This window comes from Saccopteryx bilineata, chromosome 7, assembly GCF_036850765.1.
Source record: "Saccopteryx bilineata isolate mSacBil1 chromosome 7, mSacBil1_pri_phased_curated, whole genome shotgun sequence".
Taxonomy (NCBI): domain Eukaryota; kingdom Metazoa; phylum Chordata; class Mammalia; order Chiroptera; family Emballonuridae; genus Saccopteryx; species Saccopteryx bilineata.
In genome coordinates this window covers 59,464,110-59,483,211 of record NC_089496.1, presented here as the reverse complement: position 1 = coordinate 59,483,211, position 19,102 = coordinate 59,464,110, and the positions used below count along the sequence as shown (strand labels likewise).

Sequence of the window (19,102 nt, the reverse complement as noted above, 5' to 3'; positions counted from 1 at the left end):
AAAGGAAAAGGAAACAGGGAGGCTATTATTTTAGATACTATTTTATTTTATTTTATTTTATTTTATTTGTTCAAAGGAAGCCCATACCAGAAAGGAGGAACAATTATTTTTTTCTTCAAGAAAATAAACTAGAAAATTTACAGGGTCCAGGGCCTTTCTGACTATTAGAATGAATGTGAAAGGGTGATATGAAGGAGTGTTGGTGAGTTACTTAATCAGCGAAGGTAATTACCTCTGGTTATCATCTTTTTTTAATGCAAGCACTATGAGATGGTTTCCCCTTGTGTCTGAATTTTAAAGAGGAGACAGCTAAAGTGGAGGGAGTTAGGTGCCTTGTTCTGTATCACATAGCCAGTGCACAGGAATTTCTACCCGATCCAACCACATCTTAGAGCAGGGGTCCCCAAACTTTTTACACAGGGGGCCAATTCACTGTCCCTCAGACCGCTGGAGAGCTGGACTATAAAAAAACTATGAACAAATCCCTATGCACACTACACATATCTTATTTTAAAGTAAAAAAAAACACAAAATGGGAATGAATACAATATTTAAAATAGAGAACAAGTAAATTTAAATCAACAAACTGACCAGTATTTCAATGGGAACTATGCTCCTCTCACTAACCACCAATGAAAGAGGTGCCCCTTTCGGAAGTGCGGCAGGGGGCCGGATAAATGGCCTCAAGGGGCCGCATGCGGGCCGCGGGCCGTAGTTTGGGGACTCCTGTCTTAGAGCCTGAGCTATACACTCAGTGCCTGGGCAAGAATGTTGAGATATATACACTTGGACCGAACCTGAAAGTCTCTCACTTTATTCTTTTTTCTCTTCCTTCTTCCTCCTTCCTTCTCTATCCTCTCTCCTTCTTTCTTCCTCTTCCTTTTTCCTTCTTTCTTTCCTTCCTCCTTCCTTCTTTCTTCCTTCCTTCCTTCCTTCCTTTCTTCCTTCCTTCCTTCCTTCCTTCCTTCCCTCTTCTTCTTCTTCCTTTTCTTCTCCTCCTTCCTTTTCCTCGTCCTCCTCCTGTCTCCTCTTTCTTCCACCTCCTCCTCCTCCTCCTTCTTTTTCACCAACCCTTCTAAGACCCTCAATCTCCTTCGTGCTTGTTACTCTGCTCGCCCACAGATTGGGTCTCACAGCCTTCGTCGCTCCGGGGCAAGGTGAACAGTTAACCGCCCTACAGAACGCAAACCTCTGAACTGTCTCCCAAATGACAGAAGTCAGAATGAAACAGGGGAGTCAGCTTCCCCCCTTGAAGTATTTGTTGGGGACGGGCGAGGGGGAAGCTGAGAAGTCAGAGGAGCAGGAGGAGGGGCGGGTATGGAATATTGAAAGGATGAGCAACATGCGGTCTCTTCTTTTCCACGGGGAGGGGAGAAGAACCCGCCCTCAGCCCCCTTGGCAGTTCACACCTGGGGGGAGACCCCGGTGGGAAAGAGAACCCCACCAGGGGAATGTGTGCTACAAGACACCTTGGAGGGGAGCCCAGGAGGGAGGCGCGGCATTGCGGCGAGGAAAGTGTGAACGGTCAGCGAGGAATGAAAGAACCCCTCGGCCCATGAACCGGGCACGACCCGGAGGACCCCGGCAGAACCCGGCCAGAGTCAGAGCCGCTGGACCAAAGCCACGGCGTCTATTATCAGCACGCTCGGTTTCTATTCTGCATCGTTCACAAGGTCACAATCAAATTTACACTCTGTGGTAGAGTGAGTTAACACCCAATGAACGGACTTGCTCCATTCCCCAGACTGCCCCCCCCCCACTGGGACCGGCACTGACATGGTCTCCGCACGAACCAGGGACCTTGCTGATGTCCTTGAACCGCTACTCATTCTGGCCCTGTTTTCCTGGGCTCCGGTGTTTGTTTATCCCTTTAATCTCTTGAGTACATCCCCCCCCCCTCCCCACCGTGGGTCACTAACCAAGGTCCCTTCCTAGGACAATGCCCCTGACACCTGGAATGTTGCTCAAAGGGTGCGTGACTGGCTTAACACCATATCCAGGTGGAGAGTGTAAGAAAAAGGCAAACAAATAAAGAAGAAGAAAAAAAAAAAACCCACTCAGGAATGTCCCCTTCTAAAAGTGATTTAGAGAGACAAATATTAACTCAAAGGGGCGTTATCCGCTAGAGGATGGCCAGTTTCATTGGGATGAAGCGTGTTTACATTGAGAAGGTGAGTTAACAGTGCTACACGTGAGTGAGAGAAACAGGCATCACGGGGAAGCTGGCAGGCTCCAAACTCACGAGGTGTATGTGAAGGCCATTGGGCAGCAGCATGTGTCCAAATAAAAACACAATTATATTCTTTAAATTTCCATTTCCAGAAATATGTAAATTGAGTGTTCAACAATGGGGACATATATCTTGCCAATGAATGCTAGTAAAAATTGAAGAAAAAAAATTCTGACTATCTATAAGAAATGGTTAAAATATGCTAGGCTGCCCTGGCCAGAGAGCTGGGTTAATGGAGCATTGTCCCGAAGTGCAGAGGTTGGGGTTTCGATCCCCCGTCAGGGCACATGTAGGAGCAGCTGAATGTTCCTGCCTCTCTCTCCCCCTTTCTCTCTCACTGAAATCAATAATTTTTTTTAAAAAAATCCTGTGCCTATTTAATATAATAAAATGTTGGAGCATTCCTTAAAGTGTACCTAAAGTGTACTTGAAACATTACAAGTACTATAAAAACAGACAAATGTGTCATTCCACTTTTTGTTTTATAATCTATGTGTACAACACCTTTGAAAATATATAAACTAAACTGTGCTTACAAAGGAATATGGAATGACTGGAGTGTTTTCTTCTTGCACACATCTTCATTGTCATAATTATGTCTACTTTAAATATAAAGTATATTGTACTTTGAAGAAAGGAAAAAAAAAAAGCAAACACTTTTAAAAAGGGCCAAGATAGAAAAATTAGAAATGTAAAGAAAATTGTCTGACCTTCCAAAGAATTAAAGCAAATTCAGAATCCCAGAGGGGATGCAACATTTCTACATATCCAATCACAGGGGAGTGAAAAACATGCATTGCAATGTTGCTGAGGAAACATAATAACTTTTGCATCAGTGGGGAGGAATCCAGCAAAGCCTAGCACGTACACTGAAAATGCCTTACTTCCTGTTTTCTGAGCTGTTCCACATCCAGAAATCGGTATTAGGAAAGCAGTAAGAGATTTCTTTACAGAGATGTTTATCACCATGTTACTTGAGAACTACTTAAATAGAAATCTTTAACATGAGTCTACAAAGAGAGCCGGACAATAGTAAAAAAAAAAAAAAAAAATTATGTTTCTGTAGAATGTTACTGCATGAGGATTTAGCACATGAAACATGAAGCAAAGCAGGGTAGGAGGTGACAAAGCATAGACAGACAAGATGGGAAGAATCTCCTTTTGCTACTTTGGAGTCTACAGTGGGGGCAACAGTTCTTTGCTAAAAGCAAACAATTGACTTAGGAACTTGCTCTATGCCAGAGAGAGAGAGAGAGAGAGAGAGAGAGAGAGAGTTGGTTTAAGTCATGACTCTTCCATTCACACAGCCCTTAACCTGGCCATTAGTCCTACACACAGAGAAAGACATGTCAGAGGAATAATAAGACATAAATGGCATTTAGCCCTGGCCTGGATAGCTTGGTCGGTTTGAGCATTGTCGCAAAGCACAGAGGTGGCCTGTTTGATCCCCGGTCAGGACACCTACAAGGAACAGCTTGATGTTCCTGACTCTTCCTCTCTCTAAAACCAAGAAACATTTAAAAAAAAAAAAAAAAAAAAGGATTAAGAAATGGAGTTTGAAGCCTCCTTTTAGAAAAAGTACTACTTTCCATTGAGAGGAACTATACTGCTCACTCACAAAAATTAGGGGATCAGGGAACAGGCAGACACTCTGGTACTTTCAGCCCATTGCAGAGCGCATTTTCACCAATGAAATACAAGTTGGTTTTGCATCTCATTCGCATAACCAAACAACTTTCTTTGTCTTTGTCATTTGCTTTTCTGATGTTCTTGTTTAATAAAAAAAAAAAAATCAAATGCTTCTTTCTTTTTATCGTTTCATATTCATTTTGAAATATCCTCCAATTTTTTGTGAGCAATATATTTCAGAACTAATGAATTTAAAGTAAAATAGTAGACAGCTACTATAGGTCCCTAAAATGCTATTCTTAAACGAAAAAGGCAAAAAAAAAAAAGCACATCTCAGTATTCCCAAAACAGTTACTTCTGAGGATGTCATTTTTTTTAAAACTGAGTGTCAGCATGACATTAATCTACAGGTGGCTATTTCCAGACTTTATTCTGACCTAGTGTCCATACACTGACTTCTAGTGAGCAGTGCAAATGTAGAGGTCATTTATGAGAAAGCCCATTTCTCTGAACAAGGACATCTGGTTAGGGGGAGCCAACAGTGAACTGTAAATACGGATGTTCTTTGCTTGGCTTTGAATTCACAAAACACACCATGAAATCTGCAGCCCTTAAATTTTGTGTTCCAGCCAGAAACCAAAGCCAAACTCAAGAACAACAGCAAAATTGCCATTTTAAAAGCAGCCAAAAAAATTTTTTTTCTTTTTCTTTTTTAAAAGGAATTTATTAAAGGCAACAGTGCTTAATAAAATTATGCAGGTTTCCAGTGCACAATTCTATAATGCATCACTAGTATACATTGCCTTTGTGTGTTCACCGCCCCAAAGAATTTTTAAGAATTCAAAATGACCGTGAAAGTTTGTTAACGTCGTTTCTGCATTTTGATTTAAAAAAGAAAAATCCTCAGGTCAAAGTATAAAAAAATATATCTTTCTCTGAAGAGCTTCCGCTTGGAGATGAGTAGTGATTTAATTGGGAAGCAATGGAAGCAAAGTTATAGGTCTCAGGCAACACATCCATGTGAGCAAACAACTCAAGATTAAAGGACACCATCTGAAAACATTAGGATGAACAGAGTATGACCCCGGTGTAGATGGACAAGAACGCTTTTTCCCACCAGCAACATTGGAAAACCCCATAACCCATGCCGCACTGGGTGTAGTACATGGCAGTATTTTCTTTGATTGTGGAGAACAATGAGACCTAGGGTGAGCCTTCACAAGCCTTAAAAACTTAAGTAACTCAACTAAACCCTCAACTATCTGAATCCAGAGTATAGAGATGGCATATTTGCTGGTTATGATAAGATAACCTTCAAAAGTTAGTTGTTGGCAGAGGATGCTGGATGGGGGAGAATGGTTCTGTCGATATATACATAGAAAGTTATTAATATGGGTAACTTTATATTATATAGGTTATACTTCATATCAGTAAAGCTCTTAAAAATAAACTACGAGGTCCTGCCTAGTGGTTCAGTGGATAGCGCATCTGCCTGGCATATGAATATCCTGGGTTTGATTCCCGGTAAGGGCACACAGGAGAGGCAACCATCTACTTCTCCACCCCTCCTCTCCCCCTTCTCTCCCTCTTCCTCTCCCACAGCCAGTGGCTCAATTGGTTCAAGCATGGCCCCAAATGTTGAGGATAGCTCAGTTGGTCTGAGAGCATCAGTCTCAGGCACTAAAACTAGCTCAGTACTCAAGCATCAGCCCAAGATGGGGTTGCCAGGTGGATCCTGCTCGGGATGCATGCAGGAGTCTGCCTCATTATCTCCCCTCCTCTCACCTAAAATAAAGTACGAGGATCCCTCTGTGGGAGCAGACAGTGGTGAATACATTGAATACAGGAAAGCCAAGGTTTTCCCAAGGCACATAAGAAACGGTGTCCATGTCTACTGCTGCTTGTCCTGCTAATGAGCAGTCAGGGTGTCACTGCTCTGGAGGGAAGCCCATGGTGCTAGACCCCTGCCTTCTGGGAACGATAAAGCCTTTTCTCAGCTTCTGCTGGAGAGTGGGGAGTTCAGTCCAGTGAGAGCTTCAGTCTACATACAATAGAGGAAGCTGCAGTTCCAGAGAAGGGGGAGGGTGACGTGGAGGATGCCTTCAAGTTGTTTTATCAGAGGCTGCTGGACGCTTCCTTAAACATTGTCTGGTCTTTGTCCTAGGTTTCTGGCTCAGAACTTCAAAAACCCTTCTAATGTCCCGATGAGAGGAGTGTTCTTGGTATGCTAATGACATGAATTGCAATGGGCCGGCAAACAACTTTAAAATGGTATGTGTGTGTGTGTGGGGGGGGGATGTGGTGGTTACCAGAAAGTTCTATCACGTGAGCAGCTGGTTGGGACTTTCAGCTTCCAGACCTCGGTGGAGGGGAGGATGGCTGGAGAGACTGAGTTCAATCCCATTGCCAATGATTTGAGCACTCCTGCTTACGTGATGACGCCACACACACACACACACACACACACACACACACGCCCAAAAAAATATACAAACCTCTGGATCCTGAAACTCAGGAGAGTGTCCTGGTTGGTGAATACTTTGAGGTGCTGAGAGGGTTATGCACCCTGACTTCATGAGGAAAAGGCATGGAAACCTGGGTTGGGAGCCTTCCCAGACTTTGGCTTTTATTATAATATAGAAAACTGTCATCTCAGGTGAGGCCTTTTCAGGGAACTCTGAGAGTCATTCTAGTGGATGATTGAACCTGGGAGGGTTATGGTCACTCCCAAATTGGTAGCTAGTTGGTCAGCAGTGCTGGTGGGCTGAGGACCCCCCCCCCCGAAGGATGGCTTTGTCGGGCAAACGAGTTTGTAAAATATGATTTGGGGGTTTCCTCGCTTTTATTCTTAAAAATGGCCGCTGCCCAGGCATATGTGATCTGTGAAACTTCTAATTAATTACCTTCCTGCTTGGGAAGGGAAATTGTTATGCTAATGTTGCCGGAGGAGGGGTTTTTGTGCCAAAAAAAAAGTTTTAAGAAGAAGGAGGAAGAAGAGGAAGGAAGAAAGAAGCCTTTTTTTTTTTCTTTTTTCTTTTTTTTGCAGAGAAGGCAGCCAAGATGTCAGAGTGCTGAAGGAGAAGCAAGTTTGTGCAGAGAGGAGAAGGGGAACAGAGGGGGAACCAGAGGTGACCGAGGCTGGTGGGAAGCCTTTGATTCTAGGAAAACTCGGAGAAGATTCTCCTGGTTGTGGAACTAGAGAATGTGTGAATGGGTTTTAGAGCCCTCTGTGTGTTTGTGTTTACCTGCTGGCCAGGTGCGAGGCTAGAATAAAGGAACAAACAGCCCACCAGTTTTTGGCTCCACTGCTTCTTTACTACGATCTGTCCGGATCTAACAGAAACCTGCATGTGCCAGGCTGTGATGGCGTGGCTACTGGCCTTACCAGCGGGCATCTGAAATAACGGTGGTCACATTGGCAGCCATGCCCTTGAACTTGCAAGTCTGTATGAACCGGTTATTGCTGAAACTGAACGGTCGTACCTGAAGTTGAGGGTGGTGGTGGGGGGGGGGGGACAGGTGATACAATAAATCTCAAGCAAAACGGGCTCATTTCTCTCTTTGACTAACACCTCCACGGCAAGGGGGACAGACAAGGTCAAATTATAAAAATCATCTTAGGTCATTTTATATCATTGTATATAACTATAAAAATTAATCCCCGCCACAAAACATCAGCAGGTGGAAGCAGCCATGGTGACAATTCAGGGCTCAATGAGAGCCACAGGGGTCCCCACAACATGAAACAAAGAACTTTCCTTATTTCAGAAGCTCGTACAAGAGTACAAGATTATCACTGACTCATGGAGAGTTGGGCTTGAGGCTATTTTATTTCTTTCTTCTTTTAGAGAGAGAGAGAGAGAGAGAGAGATACAGAGACAGACAGGAAGGGAGAGAGATGAGAAGCATCAACTCATAGTTGTGGCACCTTAGTTGTTCATTGATTGCTTTCTCATATGGGCCTTGACCGAGGGGCTCCAGCCGAGTCAGTGACTCCCTGCTCAAGCCAGTGACCCCCTGCTCAAGCCAGTGACCTTGGGCTTCAAGCCAGCAACCTTTGGGGTCAAGCCAGCAATCATGGGGTCATGTCTATGATTCCACACTCAAGCCAGTGACTCTGCACTCAAGCTGGTGAGCCCACGCTCAAGCCGGTGACCTCAGGGTTTCAAACCTGGGTCTTCAGCATCCCAGGCCGATACTCTGTCCACTGCTCCACTACCTGGTCAGGTGGATTTGATGCTATTTTCCATAGAACTCCCCAAAAGGGCTGGTGGGACTCAAAGAAATTTAGAGTGTGAATGTCTTCCCTTGTGAGACCAGCCTATGGTGGGTCAGTATAATTATACGCCAAGGGTTAGGGGAAATTCTAGACTTGGACTTCATCCAACCGCCCCTGTCAGCTTTTACTGTCTCTCAATGTGAGAGACTGTGTGTGGTTCCTTATAAATCCCGAGGGGCTCTCTGTGATTTTGAAATCACCTTTCCATTCATCCATTCATCCTTCCAAAGGAATGGCCTCCTTCAGGAAAAGGCTTTTGCTGAAATTCTTTCTTCTGCTGACTTCTTTTTCAAGCACCCAGGTGATTGCCCTATTTTTAAAACTAATGAAATACCTGGATTTTTATTTAAAAAAACCCAAAAAACAAAAACACATCACTGCCCACTTGGGTAGGATGAACAATAGCTCTCCAAGAAAATACCCATATCCTAGGTTCCTACATCATGGAATTTTACCTAATATGACAAAGGAATGTCTTGGCAGACATGATTGTTAAGGGTCTCAACATGGGTCATCCTGGACTTAAATTGTACCCTTGGTTGGATGAGGGACAGGTTTATCAGAGAAAGGAGAAGGCTATACAAGGAACAGAGACACAGGGGAGGCAGGCATGTGAACACCCACATGATGTTGGAGGTGGAAATTGGAATTATTTGGCCAGCATCTGGGAGAGGCAAAGAAGGATTTCCTCCCTGATGCCTTCAGTAGTAGTGTGGTCATGCCAATTAATTAATCTTAACCGCAGATTAATGCTGAAAGAACTATGAGAGAATAAACTGCTATTATAAGCCACCCACTCTGTGGTGATTTGTTACCACAGTCCGAGGAAACTGATATGGGTGAGGGGAGATTCAATATTTGCAAAACAACTAGTGTGATACATACATCACATCAACAAAACCAAGGTTGAAAATCATATGGTCCTCTCGACGGGTGAAGAGAAACCAGTTGACAAAATTCAACATCTATTTATGATAATAAAAAAAAAAAAAAACCTTAGCAAAGTGGACACAGGAGAAATTTACCTCAAAATGATATAGATTTACATATGACAAGCCCCCAACTAACATCACCCATCAGACTCAACGGTGAAAAGCTGAAAGCTCGTCTTATAAGAAACAAGAGAAGGATGCCCACTTGCACCGCTATTATTCAACATAGGGTTGAAAGTCCTACCCAGAGCCATCGGGCAAAAAATTTAATTTGGTTCAGCAAAGGAGAAGGATACAAAATTAATATATGGGCATCAATCATGGTTCTATACAGTAATAATAAATAGTCAGAAGGAGAAAATAAGAAAAACAATCCCATTTACAATTGCATCAAAAATAATAAAAACAGGTAGAAATAAATTTAACCAAGGAGCATTATTTATAATAGCCAAGACATGGAAGCAACCCCCAAGGGCTCATCAATAGATGAGAGGATAAAAAGGTGGTGATTATATATATATATATATATATATATATATATATATATATATAATGCATTGGAATACTACTTGGCCATAAAGAAGAATGAAATTTATCATTTTTTTTAATTTTATTTATTCATTTTAGAGAAGAGAGAGAAAAGGAGAGAGGGAGACAGAGAGGGAGAGAGAGGTGAGAGAGACAGAGAGAGAAGGTGGGGAGGAGCTAGAAGCATCAACTCCCATATGTGCCTTGACCAGGCAAGCCCAGGGTTTCGAACCAGTGACCTCAGCATTTCCAGGTCTACGCTTTATCCACTGCGCCACCACAGGTCAGGCAAATTTACCATTTTTAACAACCTAGGTGGACCTAAAACGGTAGGTACCATGCCAACTGAAATAAGTCAGACAGAGGAAAACAGACACATTTCACTTCGATATGAAAAAAGTTTTTTTAAAAACCAAAACAAATGAACAAATAAAACAAAGTAAAAACAGATTCACCATAACCAAGACCAAACTGATGGCTGCCAGAAGGGAGGCTGGGGGTAAAGGCTGAAGGAGAATACAGGTGATAATACTGAAGTAACTGTGCCCTGCGACAGGAGGGTACAAGGCTTACTGAGGTGGTCACTTCGTGAGGTATACGGATGTCTTAACGCCGTGTTGTACGCCCAAAACAAACATTGTATGCCAAAGATAAAGACAGCACAAAAAGAGTTAACTACAGACCAATATCCCTTACACACGTACACGCCTGCACGCACACACACAAGCCTCAACTAAATATCAGCCTGTTAATCCCAGCCCTAGATAAAAAGAATGATACATCTCAAACTTGAATGTACTGTCTGCTTAAGCAGGATTTATCTTTAAGAAGAAGGTTGAAGATGAAACCATCAATTTTGATATGTCCCACAAAGAGACAGGGACACAAAAGTCACACGATTGTCCAGAAAGGAGCTTAAATGACCTGGTCCTCTTGATCAGCTGTGTCTGGACTCCTCTCTCTTTTTTTTTATTTTTTATTTTTCCTAGTGGTTCTCACGTAGAGATGGTGTGGTCTGTAAAAGGGCTTTTAAATTTTATTTATTTATTTTTATTTATTTGTTTTAGAGAGACAGGAAGAGAGAGAGAGAAAGAGAGAGAGAGAGAGCGTTAACATTGGTTTGTTGTTCTATTTAGGTATGCATTCATTGGTTGATTCTTGAATGTGCCTTGATTGGGGATCGAACCCACAACTTTAGTGTGTCTGGAGGATACACTCACCAACCTGAGATACAAGGGCTTGCAGCAGTACGGGAAGAAGGGCATCTTTGTGCTTCTCTAACACTTTATCTTTGTTGTCTCCAGGTCTGGAGGGCATTCGTATGTGCGTGGCATGGGCACAGAGGTGTTAACATCTCCGGTGTGCCTTACACTTCCACACACACGAACAGTTAGTCATTCCACCCGCCTTCCAGAAAAGCTCTCTTTGAGGAACTCTGCTCTGGACAGTCTCTCTCTGGGTGGTGCTATTTCCTGTCTTTATCTTCCCAACCCTGGCCTCTTTCATGAGACGTCCATGTCCAGATATTTGCTGGGCATGTCTACACTCATGTCCAAACAGCCTCAGGAAAGTGGGGCTCCATATACTTCTCACACACACACAGCTTCACCCTCCCACCCCCACCCCACCCCCGGGACAGAATCCTGGTCATCCCTAGTATTGTCTCCATTCTCTTTTTATTTTTTTTTATTTTATTATTATTATTTTTTATTTATTCATTTTAGAGAGGAGAGGGAGAGACAGAGAGAGAGAGAGAGAGAGAGGAGAGACAGAGAGAGAGAAGGGGGGAGGAGCAGGAAGCATCAACTCCCATATGTGCCTTGACCAGGCAAGCCCAGGGTTTCAAACCAGTGACCTCAGCATTTCCAGGTCGATGCTTTATCCACTGCGCCACCACAGGTCAGGCAAAATTTTTTTTATTTATTTATTCATTTTTAGAGAGGAGAGAGAGACAGAGAGAGAGAAGGGGGGAGGAGCTGGAAGCATCAACTCCCATATGTGCCTTGACCAGGCAAGCCCAGGGTTTTGAACCGGTGACCTCAGCATTTCCAGGTCAACGCTTTATCCACTGCACCTCCACAGGTCAGGCTTGTCTCCATTCTCATTCCCTTATTATTTACCATATTTCTCCATGTATAACACACACCTTAATTTGGGGACCTGAAATTTGGGGGGGGGAAAGTATTACATAAAGTTACTGAACTCAAGTTTTATTCATCATAAAATTCATCCCACTCTTCATTCCTGTAAAAACTCCCATCCGTGAGCCTGTGCTCATCTGTGTCTGATGACGAATCCCTGTCTTCAGCAATGAGCACAGACACAAGCATGAGAAAATCGGGAAATGCAAGTAAAAAAAAAAAAATCTACAACTACTGTACAAAACGCACCCAGTCTTTAGACCCCAAATATTCTGAAGAAGGGTGCGTCTTATACCTGGGGAAATAGAGTACATCTTCTTCACGAACCCCTGTCACTCATTGGCTTCTTCTACTCACATTTTGCTGTCCTACAACGTCTGCTGGGTGTTTTTTTTTTAATATTTTATTTATTGATTTTTTAGAGAGAGAGGAGTGAGAGAGAGAGAGAGAAGGGGGAGGAGCAGGAAGCATCAACTCCCATATGTGCCTTGACCAGGCAAGCCCAAGGTTTCGAACCGGCGACCTCAGTGTTCCAGGTCGACGCTTTATCCCACTGCGCCACCACAGGTCAGGCCCAACGTCTGCTGGTTTTTATCACTCAGGGGTTTGTTTGCTCACGGCCCATGTTCTTGACTGTTGATACTTCTCGCTATGGGTTGCAGAGACCGTGTCTCCTCTCCATTGTATCTCCAGGGACAATGCCTGAAACGTAGTGTTGAATAAATAGGCACAGAATGAAGACGAAACACAAGCCACTGCTTCTCCTTTGCGCAGAGCCCTGGGAATGGTCTCCTCCTTTATCCCCTCTGTCCCCCACCTCCAGCCTGAGCTCTGATTCCGGGTGACCCCTTCTGAGACCGGTCCCCGAGTGTGAGCCGACGGACTGCCTTGTGGGTCCAGGCAGAACGACACGGTCAGTTTCCACGCGCGCGTCCCTGGGCCTCTCAGTTGGACAGGCATGTGCAGCATTCCCCCCTTGGGGACACTGAAGAGGTCAAGGGGCCACAATCGAGTCCCCTCCTCTCCTCTCCCCACTGTACAAATCTTCACTGGCTGGCTTCCCTTCTTATTGTTTTCTAACAAAAAAGGCGGGGGGTGGGGGGAGACCAGGCTGCCAAACAGGTCCGGATGGATTGGTTCACCCACCCCCGCCCCTCAGATTAAGCCACCCTGCTAAAATGAAATTCTTGCGGGCACATGACCAACAATTGCTCAAGAGCTGCAGAACGCCTTCACGTGAGCGCTGTTTCTCAATCCCTTGGCCTGCATCTGGGGCCGGGATGGGGGGCTCCCAAGGTGGAGGCTGCAGCCTGTGCGGACAGGAGGGAGCCAGAAGGGCTCACGTTTCAGGCGGGGCCCCTGGGCCTCTGCGCTGTGCGCACGCGCAGCTGCCCCTCGGAGTCCCCGGGGCGAACCCCCTCCCGCCCCTCCTGTTCACTATGGAAACCAGTGCCAGGACGGGCCTCTCCTCCTCAACTCCTGAGCCTGCCAAGAACGGCTATCCACAGCTGTGTAATCTGTTTCACATTACAGAGTTTGAAGTGACCCACCAGCAAAACTGTCTGCACCAAACTGTTCTGTTATAACTTCTCCGTGGACTTCCGGCCTCCGTGGGACTTGATTTATGGAATCTTGATTTAAAAGAGTAGCCCTCCGCGAGTGTGTGTGTGTGTGTGTGTGTGTGTGTGTGTGTGTGTGTGGATCAGGGGGTTGCTCTGCAACCTCAGGCTGTAGTTTCTAGGTATTCAATAGCTGGCCCTGCTTCGACAACTCACTTTCCATATCTAACAGGGTCGACCGTGGAGCACCCAGCGAACCCGATTTATCCCTGGAGCTACAGACCCTAACCTTGACACTTCAAGTAAAGCAGTTGTAAATGCCTTGTGCCAGTTGTACTGGCTTTTTATCTTCTTTCCCACAATGTCCTCTGTCCCTTTGCTTGTTGTCACGAGAAGTCTGCATCACTGGTTGATGGGTGGGCACCTTACTGGGCGGCCACCCAGCTGCTGACCTCTCGGGCGATATCTGCTCAACGCCACTTTCTCGACCTGAAAAGTCTACCCCAAGTTGGCATGTTTCCCACCCGCCTCTCCGTAAATTTTCTTCTTGGTACGACATGGAGTACCTTCAGCAGATGGGTGGCATTTCCTGGGTAGAAATGCTATTATTTCAGCAGGTGTGTACAGCGGAACTCAAGAGGGGGGGGGACACCACTATGCATCTACCTTGAATTTCGTTCCAAAACGGGGCATCAGTTCCAATGCTTTGAATCCTCGGAGCAGGGCCCTCACCAAGTAGCTCAGTTGGTTAGAGTGCCGTCCCCATAGGCCGTGTTTGTGGTTCGATCCTAGGTCGGGGCACATACAAGAATCAACCAACAGATGCATAAATAAGTGGCACAACGAATCAATGTTTCTCTCTCTCTCTCTCTCTCTCTCAAATCAATAACTTAAAAAAAAGACCCTCTGGGCACAATACCTCAAAGTGGTCCTAGCCCACAGGCCCAGGTGCAGTGTGAAACAACTCTCCTGTCAGAAGTGAGCTGGCAAGTGAGCTCTGGTGGAGGTGGGGGCCCACAGATGACGCCGGACAGCTTCTCCTGAGTAAGTCCATCCCAGGTGGTGACTGACACCCGAGCAGACCTCTGGCCAGAGCTCTGATAGCTCGTGGCAGTAGGGGCTTTTATAATTGCAGAAGTGTTTCTTATCATTGCTTTTATACGTGATATATATATATATATATTTGTGTGTGTGCATACTTTCACAGTTGTTGTGTCCACATTTGAAATTTAATTTCATGAACCCACGAAGCCCAGGAGGATGATACAAAAGGATGTGATTTTAATAACCTTACCACACCAAAAAAAAAAAAAAAAACAAAACAACAAAAACACATGGCCTTTGCCCCAAGCTGAGCTGACGTTTAAAGAATTGGCTCCAACATTTTTATTCTTAAAAAATACCTTAAATGGACTCACGAGTTGACCTGAATGATTAGAAAAACAATAAGCATCCAAGTGAAAGAGAAAAAAAAAAAGAAAGAAAGAAAAGAAATGTGTGGATATAAAATGTAAGAAACAAGGGTTATTTTAAAGAAGCAGATGAGCAATAAATTGATGCAGACCCATTCTTAAATAATGATAATAATAATAAACCAAATAGAACTGACTGACACAATTCTGGAAGACGCACTCAGAAAAACGGAACGCTATACATTAAAAGAAAAAGATCGAGATAAATGGGGTGGGGAGATATTCAACAGAAAGATATGTAAAACTTACCTTTGTGAAGGAAAAAGTGAAGAAGTCCTATTGGATGGAGGCAGGGGTGTGGGAATGATCCCCCCCAAAGGTGAGACAAGTGTGAAGAATCCAAAGAAGGAGGACCAGGCTGGAAAAGCCTTCGAAGCCAACCTACTTAAAAATAAAAAATAAAAAAAAGGAAAAGGAAAAGCTTACATAAAGTGAGAAGTGAGAAAGAGGACACGAGAAACCGGATTAGATCTATTAAGACAATACTCTACATAAGATGGGGAGTTTCACGTGGCCATGACCAGACTCAGGGGGGACTAGTTAAGAAACGGCAGGCTTGAGGAAACCCCGCAGGGCTGAAGGCCCCCCCCCCTGGCGTCAACCAGGGATCCTTCCCTGGGGGGGAGGGGGTGCAGCTTTGTTTTACCCACTGCGGACATGTCTTTAGAAATTGGAAGACAGCCACAACTAGGTTGCATCTCTTCTCGTTGGTCATCTGAGAGAGACTACCAGATATCAGCCATGGCACCATGGTTTCTTGTTAATGGTCTTGGGGCTTGTGGTGGCGCCACCTGTGGTGGCGCAGGGGACAAAGTGTTGACCTGTTGAGGTCGCTGGTTGGAAACTCTGGGCTTGCCTGATCAAGGCACTTACGGGTGTTGATGCTACCTGCTCCTCCCCCCACCCTTCTCTCTCCCTCTCCCCTCCCTCTCTAAAAATGAATAAATAATACCTAAAAAAAAAATGGAAGAAAATCATCTTGGGCCTGGATGCCAAGGTGGGACTGTCAGGTGTTGTGAGAAGGTGGGGACTGGGGTCCCGTGAGAAGGTGACCTTTCCACGTGAACACAAGAGTGGAGGTCGCAGGGGAAGAAGGTTGCTAGGCAACCAGGGAAAAAGACACCGTGCCAGTCTGTGCTAATTGATAGGGCCATCGTTGAATAATGGGATCTTAATGGGAAAATTAAACTACGAGCAACATGATGTATTATTATAGAACTGTGCCCCTGACAGCCTTCTAATTGTATTAACCAATGTTAATGTAAATTCAATTAATTTTTTTTTTTTTTTTTTTTTTAGTAAAAGTCTGAACTCTTAGAGAAAAAAAAAGAAAAATCAAACATACCCAACAGACACGGGAAACCGAAATCAACGACCACGAAAACACTACGCAGGTCACTCGTATGTGACAGCCACGAAAGTTCTGTGGGCACGTTGTTGGACTGCATTCTGTATTTCTGATTCTATATCTCCTGGGACTTTGGGGAGGGGTTGGGAAGTCCAATTTTACTGGTCTTGTCTCCGGCGACCTCACTACAACTTACTCGTTTTCTCGGACAAGCCGGATGGGTCGCTACTGCGGTGCCAATTCTGGGTCGGGAAACGCCAAGTATACCCATCTTTCTCCGGGAGGGGTGTGTGTGTGGGGGGGGGGCTCCTACGTGGAATGAACGAAGTGGACCTTTCCTAACACCCTCAACCTCAGCGTCTGCGAAGTTCAGACTATTGCTGAACTCTTGAATGGACTCCCCTGTCCAGTGCTCAGCCTGCTATCTCCGCACCTGCTCAGGGCGCACCGGACACCTGGGGTCACCGCGCGGGGCCGGGGGGCCTCGGAGCGCTCCCGCCCCGTCGGGCTCCCGCCCCGCCCCCCCATCCCTCCACCCCACGCGCGGCCGGGACCGAGGCCCGTGGGCGCGCAGGCGCACTGGCCCGTCCCGCCGCCGCCCCGCCCCACCCGGCCGCTGCGGAAGGCGCCGCGCGCAGCGACGCGCACTTCCTCTCCAGGAGTCCGCGGAGGGAGCGCAGGCTCGTGGAGCTCTGACTCGCGGAGGCCCCTGCCCTGGTGGCGCCAAGCCGACAATGTCCGAACAAAGTAAGGACGGCCACGACCCCGACTTGGCAGCCGAGGCCGCCAGCCACGGGGCGCACGGCGACCCCGAGGCTCCAGGGGAGGCGCCCGAGCCCGCGCTCCAGGCCGCGCCCCTGGCCGCGGAGCCGGACAGCCCGCCCCCGGGCCCTCCCGACGCCGCTCTGGCCTCGCCGCCGCCCGAGGCTCCGGACGAGGACGACGACCCGAAGGCCTTGCTGCAGGCCGCGGAGGAGGGCCGCGCCCACCCGGCCCCGAGCGCCGCGCAGCCGGGCCCCGCGCCTCCCGCCCCGGCCCAGCTGGTGCAGAAGGCGCACGAGCTGATGTGGTACGTGCTGGTCAAGGACCAGAAGCGCATGATCATCTGGTTCCCCGACATGGTGCGGGATGTCATCGGCAGCTACAAGAAGTGGTGCCGGAGCATCCTGCGGCGCTCCAGCCTCATCCTGGCGCGGGTCTTCGGCCTGCACCTGCGGCTCACCAGCCTGCACACCATGGAGTTCTCGCTGGTCAAGGCGCTGGAGCCCGAGGAGCTGGACAGGGTGGCGCTGAGCGGCCGCATGCCCATGACGGGCCTGCTGCTCATGATCCTGAGCCTGATCTACGTGAAGGGGCGCGGGGCCCGCGAGAGCGCCGTCTGGAACGTGCTCCGCATCCTGGGCCTGCGGCCCTGGAAGAAGCACTCCACCTTCGCCGACGTCCGCAAGCTCATCACCGAGGAGTTCGTGCAGCAGAGCTACCTGAGATACCAGCGCGTGCCCCACGTGGAGCCGCCTGAATACGAGTTCTTCTGGGGCCCCCGTGCCACCCATGAAATCACCAAGCTGCAGATCATGGAGTTCCTGGCCCGGGTCTTTAAGAAAGACCCCCAGGCCTGGCCTTCCCGATACAGGGAAGCCCTGGAGGAGGCCAGAGCCATGCGAGAGGCTGCCCCGCCTCTCCCCTGCCCCTGCCCCTGCCCCCGCAACAGTGTCTCTGAGGACTAGCAAGGTCCCAGGTCCCCAGGAGGCAGATTTCCTGGTTTCTGACCCTCGCCAGGGGGGTGGAGGTGGTGGGGTGGGACATTTAGAGTATTCAGGATTTCCAGTGCAGTATTTCACGTGTTAACTTTTAAGTTTCCAGTATACTATGCTTTTTATTCCTTTTAATGCAACGTTGTAACCATTTCAGTACTCCTAGATAGCGTGTAGGGTTTCTGCATGTATGTTTATAAGTAAGCTGTTGGTGCTTCCGCCTTTTTGTGCTACATTTCTTGAATTATTATTTTTTGTACCAGATATGTGCTAAACTTATGAAATACATTTGACAAATTTCCCATCTTATTCTTTTACTATGAGAACGGATGATGTATGTGTATTGGATAGACTGTCTCTGGAGAGTTTCAAAGGACTCACCAGCCAGGCTGGCCAAAAGCAAAAGAAAAGTCAACTTTCTTCTCTGTGCCTCGCTGGGCACAGGCGACATCGTCGGGAAGTGCAGTGATATGGACTGGACTGGTCTCAATGTGGACATTTGGCACAGTTTACTAAACTCCCATCACAACCCCCACCATGAGTAAACTTCAAAAATAAACATTAAAGTTTCTTGTGATACAATCATTTCTGGAGAAGTGTGCTTTTATCTTTTCCACAAGGTCGTATGGGTTGGGGAGGGGGGCATCTCACAATGTGTACAAATACAAATACTTCGAAGGCTGGGGACATCACTACTCATTACTCATAAATGTGTGAACTTGATAGTTTATTTTTAACTCACAGGTTCAACACTTTGACAAATAACAGGGAAAGTATAAAAACAAGGACACACATGGTCATAACTGCATCCCAGGGAAGTAACAGCTATTAATATTCAGAGTAATTTCCTCACTTGCATCTTCTACATTTTATTAAATTAATAACTGCTTTTTGTGGTCACGTAAAGAGCAAGACATTGTACTAAACCCTTTATATGCCGTTCCTTTTAATCAACCCTCACAATGGTCTTACGAGACAGGGCACTTAATTACATCTACACCAGGGAGGAAGGACAGGAACAAAGTAGGTATTTAACTTTCCCTACATCATGAAGTTAATAGGAGGGGCTGGGATTTGAACCCACAGAGAATGAGACCAGAGACTCCACTTTTCCTGCCTGCTCCTTACTTCCTGCCTTTTGGTTTATTCCTTAAAATTTCACATTAGGGTCTCTACTCAGTCCCCTACCCAATGCATGGGCACACAACACACACACACACACACACATAC

The 19,102-nt window shown here is 46.3% G+C and overlaps 1 protein-coding gene across 1 annotated transcript; it reads left to right on the top strand.

The window, feature by feature from the left end:
* Positions 1–16,745: 16,745 nt before the first annotated feature.
* On the top strand, positions 16,746–18,457 carry NDN (necdin, MAGE family member). The gene has a single exon (XM_066239984.1). The coding sequence runs from the start codon at positions 16,853–16,855 to the stop codon at positions 17,843–17,845; it is 993 nt and encodes a 330-aa protein (XP_066096081.1). The 5' UTR covers positions 16,746–16,852; the 3' UTR covers positions 17,846–18,457.
* Positions 18,458–19,102: the final 645 nt, after the last annotated feature.